General features: G+C 38.6%; 1 protein-coding gene across 2 annotated transcripts in view; it reads left to right on the plus strand.

Moving 5' to 3' along the window:
- rgs7a (regulator of G protein signaling 7a) overlaps positions 1 to 21,743 on the plus strand; it is a 51,124-nt gene that overhangs the window by 4,335 nt on the left and 25,046 nt on the right. For both annotated transcript variants that reach the window (XM_005914224.3, XM_005914225.3), the window contains exon 3: positions 21,544 to 21,640. In XM_005914224.3, the coding sequence (XP_005914286.1) occupies positions 21,544 to 21,640 (97 nt within the window). The remainder of the gene's footprint in view (positions 1 to 21,543; positions 21,641 to 21,743) is intronic.

The raw sequence follows: 21,743 nt of genomic DNA on the forward strand, positions 1-21,743 counted from the left end.
ATCTATCTATCTATCTATCTATCTATCTATCTATCTATCTATCTATCTATCTATCTATCTATCTATCTATCTATCTATCTATCTATCTATCTATCTATAATGAATGAATGATGAGTCATTCGTAATTTAAACTGAGGGTGAAATGAAATAAATGGTTAATATTACATAAGTTTTGCAGTATACTGAAGCCTGATCTTGTCTCTGTTGTGCTGTATCTGACAGCTGAGGCACCAGCTCACTCTTATTTACATCTAAGCTGCCGATGGGTATCCAGTAATTGTTCTTCCAGCAGCCAGTTTGGTTTCTATTGCTGTGCAGAGCCGCCAAGTCTCTACTGTATTTTTCTGTCTTTTTTCTAACATTAAGCACATGCAGCTCTCACTTTTTTTAACCTTTAGCCGATAAATTTTATACTCTGCTGCCTATGTTCAGACTGTGTCACTTAAAAAGTAATTAGCATTTAGTAAAACGTGGTGGTTTTTGCAAGGTTACTACACAATAAAAGGACTTTTATATTGGGCTCCAAGAACATCCGTTGGATGCTTATCTGCGTTCTGTTTTATGTATAGTTCAGATCATCACACAACAGAGTCATACCACTGGTTTCATATCACATAACCAAATACTACATGATGTGTCACGGTTATATTTTTGATCAACATTTATGTAGCAAATACCAAACTGTGCTTTTCTGTTTTAGACCACTTCCAAAATAGCTTTAGCCTATAACAGCTGATAAAATTGCTTTTCTTGTCAAATAATAGTTACATCAAAAATTATTGTGAATATTTCTTTACAAGTGTATTTATGCACTTTCTCACTGTTTTATGCTTCAGAGATTTCTGTCATTTACACTTTGCGATAGCGCGTTGATGCCGCACTGCACTTAGTGAGCCTCGGTGGTGAAGTAAAGAACAAACAGAAATGACAAATAGGGCAAAGATATTAGTGCGTGCTATCGATTTGTCAATTGATTAAGTGCTTGTATACGAGAGATCATTTTGCAAGAACAAGACAATCCTTCTGTTCTGCATCACAGCACCACAACAGTAATAGAGCAGTGTTACATGATGCAGAACTGCGTCCATTATTAACCCTCTCGAGGTGTTGGCCACTGTTTTTATGTTACTGGTGTCTCAGATGTGTCGAACAGGAACAAAATCAGGAGCATAATATCCAACAAAGTGACTGATGAGTATGCATGATGCTTTGGATAATTTCAAATACTACATGTAAAACACATTTAGATTTTTTTTTTCAACAATAGGTGTGTTTTATCAGGTCTATCTGATTTCTTCAAAATTATAACCCAGAGTGCCAGGTAACAAACAAAGGCATACATATTAAAATTTGGTTTAGATGGCTGAAAATTCATTTCCTGCCTGGAACGCATTTTTCAATTTCATTCTAAGCTGCATGTGTTAAACCTGCCCTATATCAGCATGCCCTGTTATCAATACAATTTCCCAACCATCCTACATTGTTCATGAGTCATAAAGCAGAGGGAACTGAATACATTTTCAGCATTTTCTCACTTAAGAGCTAGATTGAAGGGTTCTTATACTGCCTGTCTCTCTCAGGCTGCAATCAAAAGATCACTAAGACCGGGGAACGAGCGAAGGGGGGGTGGGGGTGAGGTGGGATGATCTATAATTGCCAGATCAGAGAGAAATCTTTGTGTGTGAAGTAGGGCTCTTCGTATGTCAGCTTGCCAACCAGGCAATTTCTCTTCCTGTGTTTGAAAACACATGTTCTTTTTTCCAAAAATTGTTGAGGAAACGTGTGGGTGTTTGGCCCCACTTTAGGGGGGAGAATTGACATTTATGGCTTTGTATATCAAACTAATCAATTCTCCTGTATTTGCTGAAGTCTGTAAATAAAAGGTAATTACAGGTGCTGGCAGTTGTTACAGTTGGTGGTAGAGTAGTTTTATTATCTTATTCTCCAACCGGAAGCTAATCCACAAAGCCATGCTGTGGATGGTGAAACCTCCTACTGTACATCCAACAAACACCAGAAGTAACTGCTGGATTATGTGAATAGTTCATTCTCCCTAAGCAAACTTTTGTTTATTAAGGAGACGTGTCATAAATAATCACAAAGGCGCACAGAGGATATATATCCATATTGGTGGCAATATCACGGCTTGTATTTTGTCTCTTATGCCATACGAGTTCTCATAAAAGTTCTTTGCAACTGGTCAACATTTTTAGTTATTAAACTGGTCCATATAATCATGTTAATAATATTGAAAAAATCCTGAAAAGGCTTGAAAAGGATAAATGGCAAAGAGGAATAGGAAAGAATTGAGGAAGGATGGATGGATTTGTGAGGCAGAAGCTGTTTGATAACATCCTCGAACAGAGAGTGACACAGAATCACATAGGCACCTCTACAACAGAGGACTCTCAAGGTGGTGGACTTTCCCACCCTCCAGAATCCCCTGAAGCAGACATTAATCTGGTAGAGACCATGATGGTCCCAAGCCTTGTGAGTTCAAGCTGTTGGCTCCAGCCCCAGTATTGCCCACAACCAGAGCTCAGAGGCAATGTAAGTGTAAGACAGAAGCCAAATGAGCTGAAGGACCATCGTACCATTTGGAACCATTGCTGAGCCAAATTATACGAGGCTCTAGAGGGAAAGATTTAAGTTCAGTGGTGCTTCCATAGCTGGTCGATAGCACAAATTCACACCATTGTGGCAAAATTGAAAAATAAGCAATGTAAACTAATGAAGAGTTTAATTTTTTAGGCTGGTAGGGTGCCTAATTGTGATTAGTGGACATGGAGATTTGTTTTCATATAAATACTTAATGTAAATGTAATGAAATATTTGACTCTGTGTCAGCAGTGGCTTTGTGAGGCTCATAACAAGTCATTTCAAAGCATGAAATGATGATATTTATGAATTGTATCAATGTCATATCATTTAGAGTTAAAAAGTAGCGTGTGATGCCTCTTGAATGACGTACTTTGTTTTAGTCAAAGCTACAAACTAAGGCTTTTTTGAAATCATGAAATTGCTTTGCAATATAAAGTAATACTGGGTTTAAGCTTTGTACTTGCCTGTTCTAATAAACAAAACACTAAAGGCAAAAAAATGTCAGCAATAAAAAATGAGACTGGGTACACTGTGTGAAATGCACAAACTCACTTTTCTGGCAGGATTTAGAGTGAGGATGTTAGATTTTTACAATCTTTACAATCTCAGCTAAAGAAAGCCAATCTTTTCCAGAAAATCAATCTTCTCATTTTACTTTGGCAACAAAGAAACTTTTGCTTTTGGTGTAGGTGACCTGGCTGAGGGCACAGAATGTTCCTGGGTGTCCAATATCAAAGGTCTATATTTCTTACAACCTTAAACCATCCAAATCAGAGTTTTTGGCACTGTAGAGAAAGGCTGCTAGTCAGCATGAATAGCTATCACATATAAATTAAAAAAGATATTATTGCAATCACAAAGCTGTATTTGCTACCTAACATTTAATTTGATGCGAGGTGATGGTTTTTAAAGCACTGCAAAGATCAGTGAGCAGAAACTTAGGCCCATCTTGCTCTAAGCGGTCCTCTCTGTATACGTCTGCCACAGCTGGAGTCTTTAGGCCTGTCTGTTAGGGTTATATAATGGTCCAAGGAAGCCTGGGCATTAAGATAGCGGTTGACTCAGGCAGTGCTTCTGTCTCGTCATTTAATTCCAGCTCAACATTTAGATACAGATTACAGGAGTGCCCCAGAGTTGTAAATTAATTCACTGCCATCTCTGGTGTGATGGGTTTAATGGGGCCAGAGAGAAAATAAAAACAGAAGGCTAAAATGTAGGACATAACAATGAAGCTGACATCTGAATTCTTTGATTTCGCTACAGTCACAGTGTGTCTGTCTGTCCATCTGAAACCTCTGCATGTCCGTCCTTTCTTCTTGTTTGTATTTGTGCCCCTCCTCTCTCGACCCTCCATAGCTACAAACACCATCTGTAAACGGTTTCCATGCAGTCTCTACTTCTAACGCACTCACCGGTTGTTTCTGCTGAAGGCTCACTCCTTCCCACTCACCGTCTACTATGTATAAATTCCCAGATTGCATCTCTGATGTATAAAAGCTGGTTATATATTTTGCTCTAAAATCTCTTAACTGTGAGATGCATTTAGTGTACAATACTTGATGATTCATTATCAACCGATTAAGGGCAGGGCTACTGCATTTTCTTTATTTCCTGTTGTTTTATACGACAGATAACACAGAGTAGTTGTTTTATAATATGCTAGTTTATTTTTTGTGGTTTGGATATAGTTTTGGGACTTTATCATTTTTCTGGACACCATATTTATTATGTGATACTTGAACCAGAACACCATTAACTAATTACTCTTAGCTGCTTTTTTTGTAAATGTCATTGTGTCCCAAATCACCCACTAAAGTATTCAGCAGAAACAGAATAAAATCATGTGAGGAATGCTATTTTCAAACAGTATATACTTCATAGCAGCCTCAAATCATTGCCAAAGCAAAAATCATATTTGCTCATCAAGAGAGTTAAAAAGTAAACAGAAACAAGAACATATTTTCTGTATTACCTTACTTCTCTACTGTGTATTTTGGCAGCTTGAAGTCAAAGTGAAGGCGGTCTTCAAAAATATTCTTGCACTTTCTCTGTCTTCTCTGTCTGTGTAAACTTGTGAAAACATTTCTCTCACTCCCAACTTTTTTTTTTTTTTATATCCCAGTTTCCATCACTGTCTCTGGCTCTGGTGTTCACACTTTGCCCTCTCATTTCTGTTTCTTTCATTCCCATCTCCCCCTTCTGTCTCCCCTCCCACTCTCATGCCCTCTTTTGTTCAGATTCAGGTCTTTGATGTCTCTCATATACTCCACCATTTCAAACTAAGTTTCTATCTTTGTCTTTCTCATACGGTCCCTGACATACATGTGCACTCTCACCCCTTGTCCACCGACAGCACCACACATAAAACATCCCTCCACCTCTGCCTCTCTGTCCCCTTCTCTTACATCCCTCGCCTCTCTTTGAAGTCATCTGAACCCTAGTCAGAGCCCAAGCCAATCCAGTCAGCTTTTATCCTCACAAAGAGAAAAAGAGAGAAATGTATTTAGACCCTGGTGGAGCACAGTCATCGCTCCTCCTGTGTGAAGTGATTCACTCGTGACTCATAGCTTTATTGGGAACTCTCTCTAAACAAACAACCATTGGATGTGGCATTTTCATCCAAATTGACTGGAACTGTAACTGAGAGTGCCGGTCTGATTGTCCCCCTGCAGCTTGGTGCCCCTCTCAACAATAAGGAGTCGTTCTCCCAGAAGCGGTCATGTCTCAGTGATTAGCTTGCTATGACTGAGTGCCAGTGCGCAAATCCAATAATAAAAGTCAAGCAGCAATTGTTCCAAAGGGTACATAGTCATATATTTGAGACATACATTTTAATTCGCCTAACAGACAGAAACACACCTTAATTTAAAGCTGCGCAGATCTGAGCTCATCAGACACACACACACTCCCTAAGCTCGCAGGTGTTTGCACGCTGAGAAGCTTCCACCTGCAACCTCGTGATGCTTCCAGCGTCACATCATTAGTTCAGCTTAGCAGGCACAGTTATCCACAGCACAGCCTAGTCTACAAAGCTCCGGCGCCATCTTGACTCAAGCTGCTGATGTTTTTTGTTTTTTTTTTACATTTCTGTAAAAAGTAACCAACTAATGATTTGCATCTGTTTTGTGTATTTTAAACTTTTACCTTATAGCCAACATATCACAACTGCCATCATGTGACACACCAATACTTTGCTCAGTCCTCAGCTTTCCTAGCATTATGTAGTTATATGTGAGGTTTAATAAACTTAGCCTACTGGCCATACATATTTTATCAAATTGTAGATGCACTTCAAGTAATTATCCAGCTACAAAATATTAGGCGGCAAATTACAATCTACATGCAAGAAAATTGCCCCTATTAGTTTTGTATTAACAGCATATTTTCTAATAACAGTAATGTAAACAATAATAATCTAAGAAATTCTAAGAGTGCTGCCGATTGAAATGCATATGAATGTGCACATTTCGATTTACCTTTTATTTGAGCTATTTTAGCCAAGCAGAATGAATTTCTGGTTGTCAGTGGTGGTCTGAAGGTCTACCACATACTCAGAGAAATTTCTTAATAACTATTTAATGGATGACATTTAATTTTGAGCAAAAAATAATGATGTTTTCATTAAATTCAGGTTTACCCTCACTGATCTACCTGTGTTTAGTTGTCAAATAGTGTCTGCTAGTGTGCTGATAGCATCTGGGTTAAAGCACAGGTTCACACCGCTTCTAAAGCAATGCTACACTTTGTTCTTTCTACACATTATATTACCAACTAACTTACTAACCAACACCCAATTTCTTCCATTAGGCATTCCTATCTGGATCATCATCATTTTAATAATTTGATTCTTAGACACTGACCCCTAACAGTGTCTCTTCTGCTAATTGAGATGACGTTCCTGGACAATGCTCTGGGAATTGATGTGCTTTCTCCTGCCCTCTGTTTTGTTTCTGCTGTGGTAGCTAGTGGCTGTTCAGATCAGATCCCCATGACAACCACACCAGCAGTCTGTCAAATGCTATTATCTCGAGCACTTCAACAATGTGTCCAGCGCAAAGTGACAGGACATGAGTTTGTATGTGTGTGTATGTTTGCTTTTCGGTGCCTTTGCCAGTCCACGTGTACGGGCAAAACATTCATACACTTTTAGAGTCCTGCTCAGTCCATGAAAGCCTGCAGTGTTGTTTGTGTATCAGCTGCATTTTTCACCAAAATCCTTTCCTTTTGTGAGTACATGAATAAAAGGGGGACAATAGACGCAACTGAGTACATTTTTTTCAAGAGCATGACTAGCATACTTTTATTTTCTGCCACTTATAGTTAAAACTCTGCTACATTTCTGTAGTAAATATTATAACTTGTGTTTTACTGGATTACATTTAGCTGAAAATCTGTCCATGCAGTTATGTAATTGTAAAGTTCATGGCAGCTAAGGGCCATACAATGCACCTAAATATAACAGCATTTTCAGCTCAATTTACGCTGTTTTTCTTTTTAACATATGTTCAGAAATCAGTGTTTTTATAAAGAAATAGATCCTGCTGACTGCCTGCACATGGAGCAAGGCGATTGCCATGTAATTTGGTAGCTTATTTGATTTTTCTTCAAAAGAAGACAGTGCATTTAGTGTTTTTCATTCAGCTTTTTTATGTGTGTCAGCCTTTATTTTATGTATCTATGCATGTCAACTTTCAGTCTTTAGGTGTAATTTTATATGCACCATGTGGTAACAAACTAATTTACATGTTAAGCAAACAATTTACTAGCTACACAAAAGCAGTTAAGTCAATATAAGTGAAGCTCATTTACACTTAGCAACAATAACTAGTCACCAAAGCCCTGTCATAATCTTATGATGCAGAACTGTTATTTGCCCCCAACAGACGTGAGTGATTTCATAACAAATTGACGTCTCACAATAACACGGATTTCTGTTCACCAACTAATAACTTGAAAGTAATAATAGATGCATTATGCTTATTTTGTACATATGCATTGACTAATGGCAATATATTTTGCAAACCTCTAGAATATTAGCTGCAGCTCCTTTCAGGTCCCCACTTGAGACCACGGTTGTAAAGGAATTAGATTTAGATGTGTATGGTTATTATGTCACAGCTAATAACCAGTCAGATTGCTTGATTCAATTAATGATTTGGACTGGCCTTTATCTCAGGCATTCTCTCGCTCTCCTTCACACACGCTACACATTGGACCACGTTATCATGTACATGTTGATGACAAGCCGTGAATAAGGCAATGGAAGAGTTTGAAATTGATACCATAAGAACAGCTACTAAAAATCTCTAACTCGTTTGAATCCCAGTGACCTTAATCTCAAGGTCAGAGGTCGCATTTTCTAAAAATCTTGTGAATGTGATAACTCAAGAAGGACGTCATCTAGGATTTTCAATTTACTAAAATCATGAATGAATTTGAATCTCAGTGACCTTGATGTTAAGGTCAGAGGTCAGAGATTACGTTTTCTGAAAATCTTGTGAATGTGATAAATGAAAACAAGACGATGTAGGACTTTTTCACTGGTACCATAGGTGTGATTACTAGGAGGCTGATAGGTAGCACTGGCGGTCGCATGTATTTTAAAAAGATCTATTGCATGCTGTTATTGCTACTTTTTCTTGATAAAAGCAGCAATAACAGCATCCTTTCTCCTTTACTGATAACAGAACACAGCGTATATCATATTTTCTCTTTTTCACACAGTCTGTGAATCAGTGTTTACATATTGACATAACAATGTCTGTGCTGGACAAAAGAGAATTTTTTTATTAGAACTTTAAGCGGAAGGAAAAAAGACCAGGTCAGATTTAACAATGCATTTGGATATCAAGGGAACTGTTCCTTGCACTGGACTGACTTGATTTGTTGATGTTTAGCTTGCCTTAGCCTGTGCCACTGGAGCCTAGTGTGTACATGAATAAGCTGGTATTGGAACAAGTGAGAGGATATGTCAGGGTGTGGATGACAAGGTTTGGCATTAAGGCAGCTGTCCTGCATGAATGTATCAACTGAGGCATTTTTTTCTGTGTTCTTGTTTGCAGCATCCCTTTTCGTGCACTTATCTGAAAACCTGACTATATAAACGCCAATTCTCATACATTACCTGGCAGTGGTAAAGTTTTAATGTTACCTCATTTTGATTCTTTGATTTCTTTGGATTCGTTTAGGTTCCACAGCATATCTCTTTCTGCCTGTCCACACTAATGGTTTGTACCTGATGATAGTTTGAAATCCTCAACAAAGCCTATCATCTACAATCTTCATTGCTTAATAGTTCAAGTGTTGCTTGCGTCAAACAGTCTGCCCTTATTGGTTTATTGCCTATCCTGACTGGTGTGTCCTCTGAAGTGTGGATGTGTGTGTCCTGTCAGACACCCAGCCCTTGTCTTGTCTCTGTTCTGCAGACAGGAGAAGGCAGAAGAATGTCAGCCTGCCAGTATCCAGCTGCTTCTCTCTTATTGGTATTCGAGGCACATAGAGCCGTCCTGAGTGTCTGTTGCACGTGCCAAGGAGGAATGTGGGAAATGAGGGGATAGAGGGAGAGGGGGTGATGCCTCTTCTCTCTCATGTTATCTAGACCTAAAAATAGAAAGCATCCTCCCTTCTTTTCTATTCCCAGCGCAGTTCTGTTTCCATACCCAGCCTCCCTTCCTGCTTCCCATTCTCTGTTTTTCTCTCATCCCTTTCCTCTTTTTTTCCCCTTGTCCTTCTGTTTAGTCTAAACATGATCCCTGGAGCTCAGACTCCATAAGTGGACCCTGTTAATGGCTTTCCTTGATGAAGAAGGGGCGATTTCATTTAACACTACCAAATTCTCACGGCCAGACCGTCCTGTTTAATCGTCAAAATTAAAAGCAAGATTATTAAATGCACCTAAGTATGAATTTTCTTATTGCCAAGAATTGCTAATTTTTTTACCACAAAGAAGTGCTGGAATCACAGCAACGTCTAGTAAAACCTATTGTAAACCAATTTAAAAGCTATTGTTATTATTTTACCAAAACATAGCTTTGTATATGTAATTGTGTTAGGCTGATCAGTAATGCTTTAGTCTTGGAAAACTTTTGCACAGTCCATCTGAAAGTAATGCAGCTTTCTTCTTCATTTATCTGCTAATTTATGATAGCACACAGTTGCTGTTTAAGTGATGAAATCATGGTAGGTGGGCAGGAGGGATATTGGGTTTCAGTGGATTATGTTCTAGCACATGCCTAACCTTGGCTTAGTCATCGCGCCCACTGCCCGCCCACTAAGAAGATGAGAGTGAGAGAGAGACAGTAAGAGTGCGAGTTAGAGAGAGAGTGAGGCCTTGCCCCGGAACACTATCCCACCACCATCCAGGAACACCGTGTTGTAGTAGATTCAGAGACAAACAGAAAGAAAACTGAGTAAACTGAATAGTACAGAAAAGTGAAGACGGTTGAGCTAATAACTCAAAAGCAACGCATAACAGTGATGAGATTAAGGAAAACATTAACTAGAGTAAAAACTGAAGTAATACTGCACTGGTGTGTAACCCTGGGGTCAGTTCTACTGGAAAAATGCTGAAGCTTAAGTTTGTCGCTTATGAGCAAATAAAAGTGCAAGCTGTTTTATAGTAAGGTCGCCACTAACTGACCGAGATGTTACGCCAGCCTACAACAAAATCAATACTACCACTAATGCTAAAATTAGCATGCTGCTATAATTACTACGGTGGCTGCCAGTGTAACTTTATTCACTACTACAGCAAAAAAACAAGATACAGGGAATCACTTTGTAGCTTTTTATTGCATTAAATGTTATTTTAACGGACAATTAGTGAAGGTACTGTAGCATAACTTCCCAACTTTCTCAGTTTAGAAGTATACTGATGTCTACATGAAGGATATTAGCCAAAAACAGCAAATTTGCAGGTAGTAATGCTAAAACACTGAGCTGCACAGCTGATAATCGTCTGATGTTTATACTGATTTGAACTCCTTTAATATAAATATGTTTATTTAACTGTGACAGATAAGTAGAGACAGTTATAATAATAACACATCATTAGAAATATTGGTAAAGTTCCTTGTATGGTTTTATGCTTAGATACTGTAATAACTTCTGAATTATTTGATTTTAAGCTAACAACCTTAAAATCAACAACAGTCACATCCTTCAAGCATCAGTTACAGCAATGGTAAAATTAAAAATTTATATTTCATTGTGAAAAAGTCATGACATGGAACTTTAGTGTGCCCTGAAACCTAAGTATGTATTGTGGTCTTTCTGGAATTTTACATTATTCTAAAAATGTGCTCTGTTTACTTAAAGCATGAGATGGCAGAAACCCTGCTGGCGGACAAAGGACTGCATTAAGTGTAGCAATGTCAAAGGAAGAAAGGCATCACTGGCTGCTTGTCTCTTATCCCTCATTCAATGTGCATCTCTTTCTCTCTAGTAGATGGTCGTCGCTTCGGGAGGGAGATGTGGAGGAGTCAAGGAAAATACTAAAGATCTTTCTATAGCCATATGCAAGAGACAGTTTTTGGGAAGGAAAGAGGCCATGACTTGTAAACACTGTAGAAGTAAATGAAAATACTTTGCAGAAGGGAATTATGAATGCAAGTGTCAGCTGGCAACCATCTGGAAAGCATTCAAATTTAAATCTTGATAATACCATCTGTCCATCAAACCAGATGACAAAACAGAAACGGGTGCTTCTGTTGCTGTATAGGAATGCTTTGGCTATGAGTTTTACACTTCCAGTAAGGAAGGAATGATGGTCATGCTTTTATTAAACAAAATGCCTGTGCTATTTTAGTTTCATGGAATGGCAACTTTAACAGGTAGACCAAATTTCTTAACCCTCCAAAATTATGCATATTATTACTTTTTAAAATTATCCACACTTTTACTTTGCTCAGTGTGGCCATGGATAGATTAGCTTGACAAATGTCAAAAAGGTTACAGCGTACACCATGCGATTCGCAATTCTCTCTTTCACTCAAAGACCTCCTACACCTGATTAGAGGAAAGCACCACTTACTGTGATGTTATTTAAACCTGGGAATATCTACTGAAGTTGGTTTCTGAGTATCCTACAGTGTTTCCCTTGGGTCGAGTGCTTTGGGACGTGGGTTCTTGGCGGTGGCATTTTCTTCCTGTGCCTGCATGAGTTCTCTCCAGTTGCTCCAGTTTCCTCCCACACTTCAAAGACGTGTTAGGTTAATTGGTGATTCTAAATTAGCTGTAGGTGTGGATGTCAGCATGAGTGTTTGTTTGTCTCTGTATGTGAGCCTGACTTTGGACTGGCAGCCTGTCCTGGGAGTACCCCTACCTGTCATCTAATGCTGAGATGTGCTCCAGCCACCTGCCACCCAAGGTGGATAAGCAAAGGGATGCATGATGTAAGCAACACTTGTTCATTTTGTGAGTAAAAAGAATGAAATGACACCTCAAAAGCACCTTTTATTGGAGTTTTGGAAGCCAACTATAAGAAAAAGGCTATATTAAAATTGATTTGTAGTACACCCCTCACATGTTAACCATTGTGTGTAGATGTCATCATGATGGCAAGACATATAAATAATAATGGCTTGATTGCTTAAGTTGTGGGTGTGACACTAAAGTGGTCCTAAAACATGCTATTTTCTTTTTGCACATTTTCCAGTCTTGTCAAGAAAAAAGTGATTTAAGCTATTTTAAAACAAACTCGAAGGTTTGGTGAGAAGCTGTTTGTCATTTAGAACATGAAATGAATCATACAAAGTGGACTTGCAGTCACTCCTTGAATCGATTAAAGCAGGATTTATGCACTGTCTGATGCATGTCAAATGGCTGGATCGTGCCAGAACGCCCCCCTCCCTTTGCTCGCCCCCCTGTGTCGCATAGTGGGTGTCTGTGTCACCCATTATCTGTAAACTTCTGTAATTGACAATTCAATTCACTCCCACTTCATGGCATAATTCACCACTTGGGTAGTTGTGAGGGGAAAAAAAGAAAATCAGAAAATACCTTTTATCCTAGCTTTCATTTTTCATTTATTTTAAACAATTGGCTTTTCTTTTTTCACTTTTCATTACCCAAAGCAACATTATCAGTGCAAATGAAATTCTTCACAGTTGTTTTTAATTGATATGCAAATATAACATTAGAGAGAAACATTAGAAAAGTTGACTCTGCGGTAAAGTTTCTTTAGTTTTGACCTTTTCTGTTACTGCATATTCAAATGTGTTTCTGCAAACAGGGACGTCCTGCCTGTGGTTTCACATGGTTATGCTGATGTGCAGGTGGTGGTAACATGCTTGCATATGACAATGCACCTGCAAGACACAGAAGAGGAAGGCAGCTAGCTAGTAACCTTGTAAACAATAGTAAAAAAAACCCAAAACCCAACCTATATAGTAAATATGGACCTGCAGAGTTCAACACGCTTATTAAACTTTAAGTACCCTAACACATGCACGCATTTTGCTTTCACTCTGCACTCAAGATCACTCTGCAGGGCACATTTAAGCATGGCACAATGCAGAATTCAAGTGATTTGATTTAGTTCAATCCACTGAGTCATAATGAATTATTCACAGTGTTATCCTTTTAAACAAAATTTGGCTTACTACTAGTGCTCTGAACAGAAAAGGTACTATATTTAAGCACACAGAAGCCATCACAGCACGCCACTCAGGTAGCCTTAAGTCGATAACACCACATAGGGAATCAAAGATCTGCTTGTTTGCTTGCAAACAACAGTCTCACTTTCATCCATTAGCAAATCAAACTAAATCAGATCAAGCCGTTAAAAGGCTCCCTGTCGCACCCCAAGGAGCATTTCAATACTCAGGTGAAATCTTTGTGTACAACAACCATTTGTAAACACCCAAACAAATCAAAGTATGTTTTAAGAAAGCTGTCTGTGCGTCACTGTCGACCAGGGTTTGCTCACGATAATACTGCCGCTGTAAAGACGAGCTTTCACAATGGCCCGAGGTTTTTCTTATCACGGTTCTCATAATGGAAAAAAATGGACAAAGCTGTACACCACCAAATGGCACATTTTGATACACATTAATATTAGAAGTGACAACAGAAACCGAGCAGGAATAATTCTCATTTCATTTCATAAACACTGCAACAGCAAATGGCAATGCATTTTGCTCTGAGCTTGGCATCCTCCACTTCTCTGCATTGTGTGTTCTGCTGATTTTATTGCCGATAATACACAGCGAAGAATAAAGAAGGCAGAGGAAACAAATGTTCAGCGCTAGAGAACATTCGAAAGTGGGAAGGAGTGAAGGGACATTTGAGGAAACAGATGCTCACATATGACTGATGGCTCAATGGAGCCTGATTGTGTACACAGAGACAGAGCTGTATTGATGAATACAACCGAAAGCAAAGCTTATCAAGCACCAAACTCCAGATGTTGTTAAATGACTAATCAGTGATTTGCAGAATCTGCCTTACAGAGAACAGAAATTTACCTTCAGCTCGGATTAATTGCCTTCACCCCAGGCAGTGTTCTCACCTGGGCATCTGTTCCTCATGCTATGTGATCTTGGCCTGCTGTGAAACAGACTGTTGTTCATGCTCCATGTGAAATCTCCCATCAACACGCCTATGAAAATTGAAGGGATGACTGAATAAAGAAAGATAGGCAAGGGAAAGTAAAAATGTAAAATAGGCATTAGAAAGAAACCTAAGACAAGGGCTGAGAAAATATTTAAAACTGAATGAAATTCAAATCAGGCTGCTTTATGCAAGATTAGAGTGAGCAAAGCAAACCCAACATGACCATCTGTTACCAGTGCAGAGAATTTAGCTTTGTTGGGGTGTCTCCCTGTTTTTCTTGGATTACATATTAGGGCTTTTCCACTTTATAACCCTAAGTGTTTGATGATCGATGTGATCTTTTTCTCTGTGGGTGGCACATAGTGCGAGAATAATTACTCCATTTAGACAGTTAGCGAAAAAAATATCAATCATTTCTGTGGTCTCTTTTCTTAAGCAAAATTATTCATTGATGATGTGTAGTAACACTGCAATGCTAGTAAACAAATACTGAATTCTGCATATTAGCGAGACAATTCCCGAGCCTTTCTGCTTTAATAAATACAAAAATGTTAAATTGCCTATGTGCACCGAATAAATAAAATCTATTATTTTGGACATGTTTTATTGATCATGCTTTTACTGAACTGTCCACACATTAATATGAGTGAATAGTGGGTATCAATGCAATGGCTGTTCTTTTGTATTGCATTTTAGGCAGTCCTTTGCGGTGTTTTTATTGTACATGTTCATAACACAGTGATGAGTAAACCACAATGACGATTTTTTGCTTTCTCTATATTAAGGCAGTATAAACTGTTTTGTTTTGTTGGTCAAAAAATAAAATAAATACAAAAACTCAGTGGTTGCCACCATATTACTCAACAGCTCTGCTGGTAAGCGGGCAAACATTTACCTCGAATGAATAACTGAGGACGTTGTATATAAGTTTATAATGACGTTAACAGTTTTGTAAGCAATAATGAAACAACAATTTACCATACCGCCAAAAAAGCTGTGGAATTACAAATAACAACAAAGACATAACTGCAATGTTTCATGCAAAGTGCATTCGCCTTTGTCCACCACATGCACTCTTCCCCCATCCTCCGTCTTTCTTTCTTTCTGAATGAGTGGTGGCAGTGCGCCAAAGTTGTCTTTGTGATAGCGGTCCCAGACTGTGTTGCTGTGGTAACTCATATGGTAACCTCAGAGAAACTTAAGATTCATTGCATCTATTCAACAACCTTGGCAGCACCAGCTCAATAACTTTCCTCACCTATCTGCTGGGTCTTTTTTTTTTGAATGCCCAAATGGTGTGCTGCTGCTGCAGTGTAAAGCTTTTTACTAACTTTGTTTGCATTGAACCACAACAGTGTTTTGTCCTTGTCAGTTGATGCTTCCCATTGCTATTTTTTGTAATCTTAAAAAAGTTTCACTTGTCTTTGAGAAACTGTTTACAGCACACTGCCTGCATGTTCTTATCCTCCACATGGGATTTGTACATTCATTCGGTGTATAAATGCATCAACCTGTCCAGGAGAGTTGATCCGTTTCTGTTGACAACTTTGAGAGGTTTTTCTTTGTGAAATACTGAGCTTATTTTAAAAAAAAAAAATCCAAATAAATAAATAAAAGGAAAGAAAATGTGAACGTGAGCATTTTGGTTCCAAGTGATAAAATCATTAAGATAATGCCTTTTGACCTTGGACCTACTGTATTGTTACATGTTGGAGTTTTTGTAAACTACTGCTGCTTGTGGAGGGAAAAAATAGAACTGTTATCTCTGAGCCTCCACCACAGGTTCTGCCTCATTCATGGATCCAAGGACTTCAGTTCAGAAGGAAATGAGATCAACCAACTGCAGAGATTGTTTTATCTAGTAGACCTGTCATGCTATATAGCCACAGGTTCATTTCAGTCTGCTCTCCTGCCGCCTTAGGCAGCCAGACTCTGACTGGGTAATCCACCTGTTTTGATGCTGCGCTTAAAATAAAATAATCCCCAACTTCTGTGTTCATAAGCTTTAATAATGTCTGTTGTGCATATCTCTGAATTCTCTGTGAGCATACGGTCTTGCAATATGATTGATAATTGTTGTGTGCGCTGTGTGAGATGTAATGATGAGAATGCCTGTGCAGTGTGTACGAATGCAACGTCTCATGATGTGAAAGTGATGTACTTCAGAGGAATCGTTCCTTGTCCTCAGATAACACTGTCAAGATAATACTATTCGTGCAACTGGTGCAGCAAGAGTCACCCATCACAACAGGGACAGCAAGACCAAGAGGAGAAAAAGAAGAATAGGAGTGGTTTTAATGTCCTCAGCAGCACAGCTAGGAAGCTAGTAATTTTATTGTTTAATGTAAAGTTTATATAGGTAATAATGTTCCCATTAAGAATGTCTCAAAAATAAGTTCATTGAGTGCAGAGGTTTAAATCTAGGTCAACCTCTAGATGAATAGCAATCATGTGTTAAAGTGTGAAACCACTTCCTGCAGCCTATAGGTTGTACAATAATCCAAAAATGAGTGAACTGTGACTCATATTTGGAAAATTTGCTTCAAATGTTAAGATTATAGTTGCTGACAGCAATTTTCAAGCCGTGTTTGTTAATTCCCACAGGGGTACCTCATCCCTCCAAAATGCATCCAGTCACTGAACTCTAAAACGGTTCAAAACATCTAGACCAAATTGTTTTACAGTTACATGTAGGTAAGAATTCCAAGGTTCACTTGATAAACCTTGTCGTAAAAGACCGAATCACAGTTGCTGTTTCTATAAATGAACGGTGAACATTCCCCATCACGACAGCAAAACAGCTTTTTAAAAATTTCTTAAGACATTCAATAACATAGCTTAATGGACACCTTGCTGATGTGCTTACTATATAACCTTTTTAATCAATGATTCTTTTATTTACTTGCTATTCTTAGGAATAGCCCATCTCATAAGTGCGCTTGCTGCATTTAAGAGAGGCTAAAAGAAATCTAAGAGGGCAGCATTGATTTACAAACCTAGTTTGAAATGTTTTTTGCTGAAAATGGTGCTTCAAAACATTCTGATTGCACCCTGAGTACCCTCCGTGATAGTCTTTGAAGTGCTTGAAGCCCTGTGCTGAAGCTCAGTATGTGCTTATATCCGGAGCTTTGTTAGTCACTTCATACGTACAGAGTCCTGTGCCATCATTATTCAATGATTCACACTGTGCAGCCAAAACACTCACTCTTATCTGTTAAGAGGCTGCAGAGACACAGTCAGACAGCTCTGGGTGGGTGGATGGGTGGGGGACAGAGAAAGAGAGAGATAGAGAGGCTCTTGCTCCCCCTCCTTCTCTCTTGTGGAAACGACTTTCGTCTCTTCCTCGCAACATGAAGCCTGAGAGCATCCCGACTCCAAGAGCTTTAGATCCTGAATATTCACGCTGGTGGCATTTTACCATGTGTAGGCGGTTTGCAGAGATAGGAGGGAGAGTGTGTGAAGTATTGATCAATGTTGCTGTTGTCCTTGTTTGCTCTGTGGCTCACAGTACCATCCAACTTTTAGAGAAAGGTAGACTGAGACAGGTTGCCACTGTAAAGTACAATTGTTCCAAAGGGATGAACTAAATGCATTTTGGATTAATTTAGAAAGATTTTCTAAATCAAGCCTGAACGTTGTACCAAATCTACTTAAAAGCACAGAGAATGACATTAAGCATTTTGTTATTCTACAGTCCCACTAGACATGACCAAAATTATTGCAACTATGTGTAATATACTTGCAATCTTCTTGCCTTTGAAATGGTTGCTTTGGAGACAGGGAGCAAGTCTGTAACCACTCGCAGTCAGTTGCTGTCTTCAAAGCGAATTTGTTGCATCAAGGCGGCGACATCTCGATGTAACATGGAGTCAGTCCGCTATTAGTTTATGACCGAATGGGGTCAAGATAGCAGTTACATGAAATATATGTGTCATAATAAAAAATTAACTGTTTATAAATTTATTGATAAAATTGTGAAAATTGTAACTCCATCGTAGTTTGTTTGCATTCATAGTCCAGCCACAAGCTCCTAGATTTGACAGAAATACTGACATAGTTACTATTGTGTAATTACTACACAAATAGTGATGTAGTGACTGCTCCAGTGTCTGAATGTTAAAAATAAATTCAATAAAGTCTCCAATTTTTCTTAGTCAGCTAGAGCTTCCACCATTTCTATCAGTTTACTTTACCTGTCTTTGATTTAGACATTCACATCCTTAAATTTCCAAATAACCAGTAGTCATGAAAGAGGAATACAAGTAGTGAAAGTTACTGATTGCAGCATTGACCATTAAAATAAAATATTATATCTCAGATTAGATTGTGGGGTATTGGACTGTGGACTCCTTTAGGGGAGAAGATCGGCATGCAATTGGTGTAACATTGCTATTTATACAAACTCGTCTGGTGTCCCAGATATTATTCACATGTGAGAATAACTAAAATCCAACAACAAACAACAGAAATTCAAGGAGGATTGCCAGAAGCAGTTTAGGTAGAGCTTTATTTTAAATTTTTTTTTATTAAAGCTAAGATCTTGTTAATGTGTGAGAGATTAAAGATGTTTTTAGAAGTGTATTTTAGTGCTACAGGTAATTCACATGGTACTGTGGGAGCAAGAGATTAACAAAACAGACAGAAATATGCATTTCACCCGGTTTTTATTTTTATTTCCATTTCTAGGTGTCTAGGTCCAGACTAATCTGTCAGCTCTTTAATATTTGCACGTGCTCTGTCATTCTCAGTTTGCTTGTAATCACTAATTTTGATCATTTTCATCTTCAGAATTTTAGCCATGGGTCTTTATCGTATAATTATACATTCACAGCTGGCTCATGAACTGTCAAACAAAAAAGTCGTTAACATAGCTTGTGCATAATCAAAACAGTTTCTTTCTCACTGATATGGCCAAGAAATTCATTTTCACCTAAACAAAACCCACATCTATATGAAATGCAGTTGTATTTATTCATATTGTGTTGAATTTCCCTCATGAGCTGAGCTGATAAGTCATACTGTATGTGTGTTATATAAAAGATGGAGAGGAAATTAAATTGAAGGAGATGAGCGATGAAGTCAGACCTGCAAGAACAACACAACCCTTCAGTGTAGCGTACAGTTATTGTCATGTCAAAACACCAAACACAAAGTTAGATTTGCTTGAATACAAAAAAACCCACTGAAAATAAAATTACAGTGAAACACCTGTACGAAACATAGCACTTTGGAGCTTTCACATAGCCGCATAGTTTTTGGGAAAAAGACAATAGCAGCAAAATATATTTAACTTAAGGTACTCCTTCATATCCACTGAGAAGGACAACGTCATCTCATAGGATATGCATAAACAACTGGTGTTTTCACTACCTGTGCCTGTGTGGGCGGGTAAGTTAGAAGCAAAAAAGACAAAGGTAAGAATCACAACAGTATAAAACATGCATTTAACAGTAGCGTTTTAGCTTTTTTGATGCCTCCATGCAGTTTTTTTGTTTTTTGGAGCCAGAAGTGAACCATATTCATAAACTGAATAGGGGTGCTTTTGCAAAGACACACTTATTGGCCAGTTAGTGCTAACTACTGGGCTAAGATGATACTAGAATTCATCCATCCATCCATTCACTTCCGCTTATCCTTTTCAGGGTTGCGGGGGGCGCTGGAGCCTATCCCAGCTGTCATAGGGCGAGAGGCGGGGTACACCCTGGACAGGTCGCCAGTCTGTCGCAAGGCTAACACACAGGGACAAACAACCATTCGCACTCACATTCATTTGCACATTCACACCTAGTGACAATTTGGGTTATCCAATTAACCTATCCCCACAAGCTGCATGTCTTTGGACGGTGGGAGGAAGCCGGAGTACCCGGAGGGAACCCACGCAGAACACGGGGAGAACATGCAAACTCCACACAGAAAGACCCCGGCCTGATGGTGGAATTGAACTCAGGACCTTCTTGCTGTGCGGCAACAGTGCTAACCACCGTGCCACCGTGCTGCCCCTACTATTAGTTTAATTGTTTAATTCTAAACAAACATCTTGGACAGTCTGTACAACAAAACAAGCCATAATATTAATCAGATAATCCACTAAATTAGACACATAGAGCACACACATAGTGAAGAGGTGCAATTTAATGATTAATGAATTTCATGACCTATAAATGTGAAAGCATTTTTTTTACCATGCTGAACCATGCATTTTGATCCTGTAAAGTTGGATATTTTAACAGGAGTCTATGACTATTGGCTCAACGACTAGAAAATTAGCAGTTTTTGGTGCTTCTGGCTTGACTGTTCAGCTTGGAAGTCTGCTGCTTGATTAATAAAATAAACTTTTTATAAAAAATTAAGTCCATCATTTATTAAAATGCAAAATTCTTAATTAAAATCTAAAACGTTATCGGTAAAAAAAAGTCATGTACGCTGCATATCTTCCTGTTAGCAGTATTACTGCGATATAGTTACAATATAGGTTTGCAGTCATCCATGTCATGGTAGTCGAGAGAGGTTGAAAAAAGTCGCAGCTTTTTAATGCAATCACACTATTCATACATTTTACAAATAATGCCATTATTAAATAGTAGAGTTAAAGTGGACAAACCTTGATAGAATCACTACAACTGAGGTTTGTGTGGTGGGTGGACCAAATAAAATGTGTTGATTTCTACGTACATATTTTCCATGTGTATATTTTTACACTGAGGGAAGAGTTTAGGGAGGTAGCTTGGCATCCAATTGTGGTGACGCGTCAGCACTATGCTCTGCTCTGCTTTGCTCCCTTCTGGGTGTTCTTGGAAACATGTCTGCCTTGTGTTGCCCTGCCAGGCCCTCGAGACGACTCCCAGTGCATTTCCATCTTTGCCATGTGTGCAAATGTTTGTGTGTTTGCATGTGTGCCAGTATGTGGCTGTACACCTGTTTTTGTCATTTTAACTTAATGTTAATGCCGAAGACAATACAATATATTTTACAGTACTGATACTATTTCTAATGTTTGTCTCTGTTCTGCCCAGTTCATGTATGTGGTGGTTTGAGTACATAAATATAATGCAATGGATAATAATAATAAAAATTCACTGCTAGAACTCCAAAATTCAATAGAGACTGCAGAATCCAATAAGTGCAGCTTACTGGTGCTTTTATGTGACAAATGACACACATCAGAGAGATTTGTCAAAGGAGAGGCAGAAATCTGACAGCTGTGATGGTTAGTCACTAACTTTCTCGCCTTACTCTCTGTCCCCTGGAGACGTGGCTGAACCACACAGAAACATGTTTGTATCTGTTGTACCTCTTTCTCTCTTGCACACACACAACCTCCACTTACTTATACAAGTTCACAGAAAGTACTCACTCTCCCTTCTCTTCCACTGTCCCTGTCTTGTGCAGATGGAGGAGGTAATAGCACGCATGCAGGATGAGAAAAATGGCATCCCCATCAGAACAGTGAAAAGTTTTCTAACCAAGATTCCCAGTGTTTTTTCAGGTGAGTTTTCTCTTCTCTTCTCTTCTCTTCTCTTCTCTTCTCTTCTCTTCTCTTCTCTTCTCTTCTCTTCTCTTCTCTTCTCTTCTCTTCTCTTCTCTTCTCT

The sequence above is a fragment of the Haplochromis burtoni genome, unplaced genomic scaffold, assembly GCF_018398535.1.
Source record: "Haplochromis burtoni strain Fernald_Lab_line unplaced genomic scaffold, NCSU_Asbu1 Contig_7, whole genome shotgun sequence".
In the NCBI taxonomy this organism is placed as follows: Eukaryota; Metazoa; Chordata; class Actinopteri; order Cichliformes; family Cichlidae; genus Haplochromis; species Haplochromis burtoni.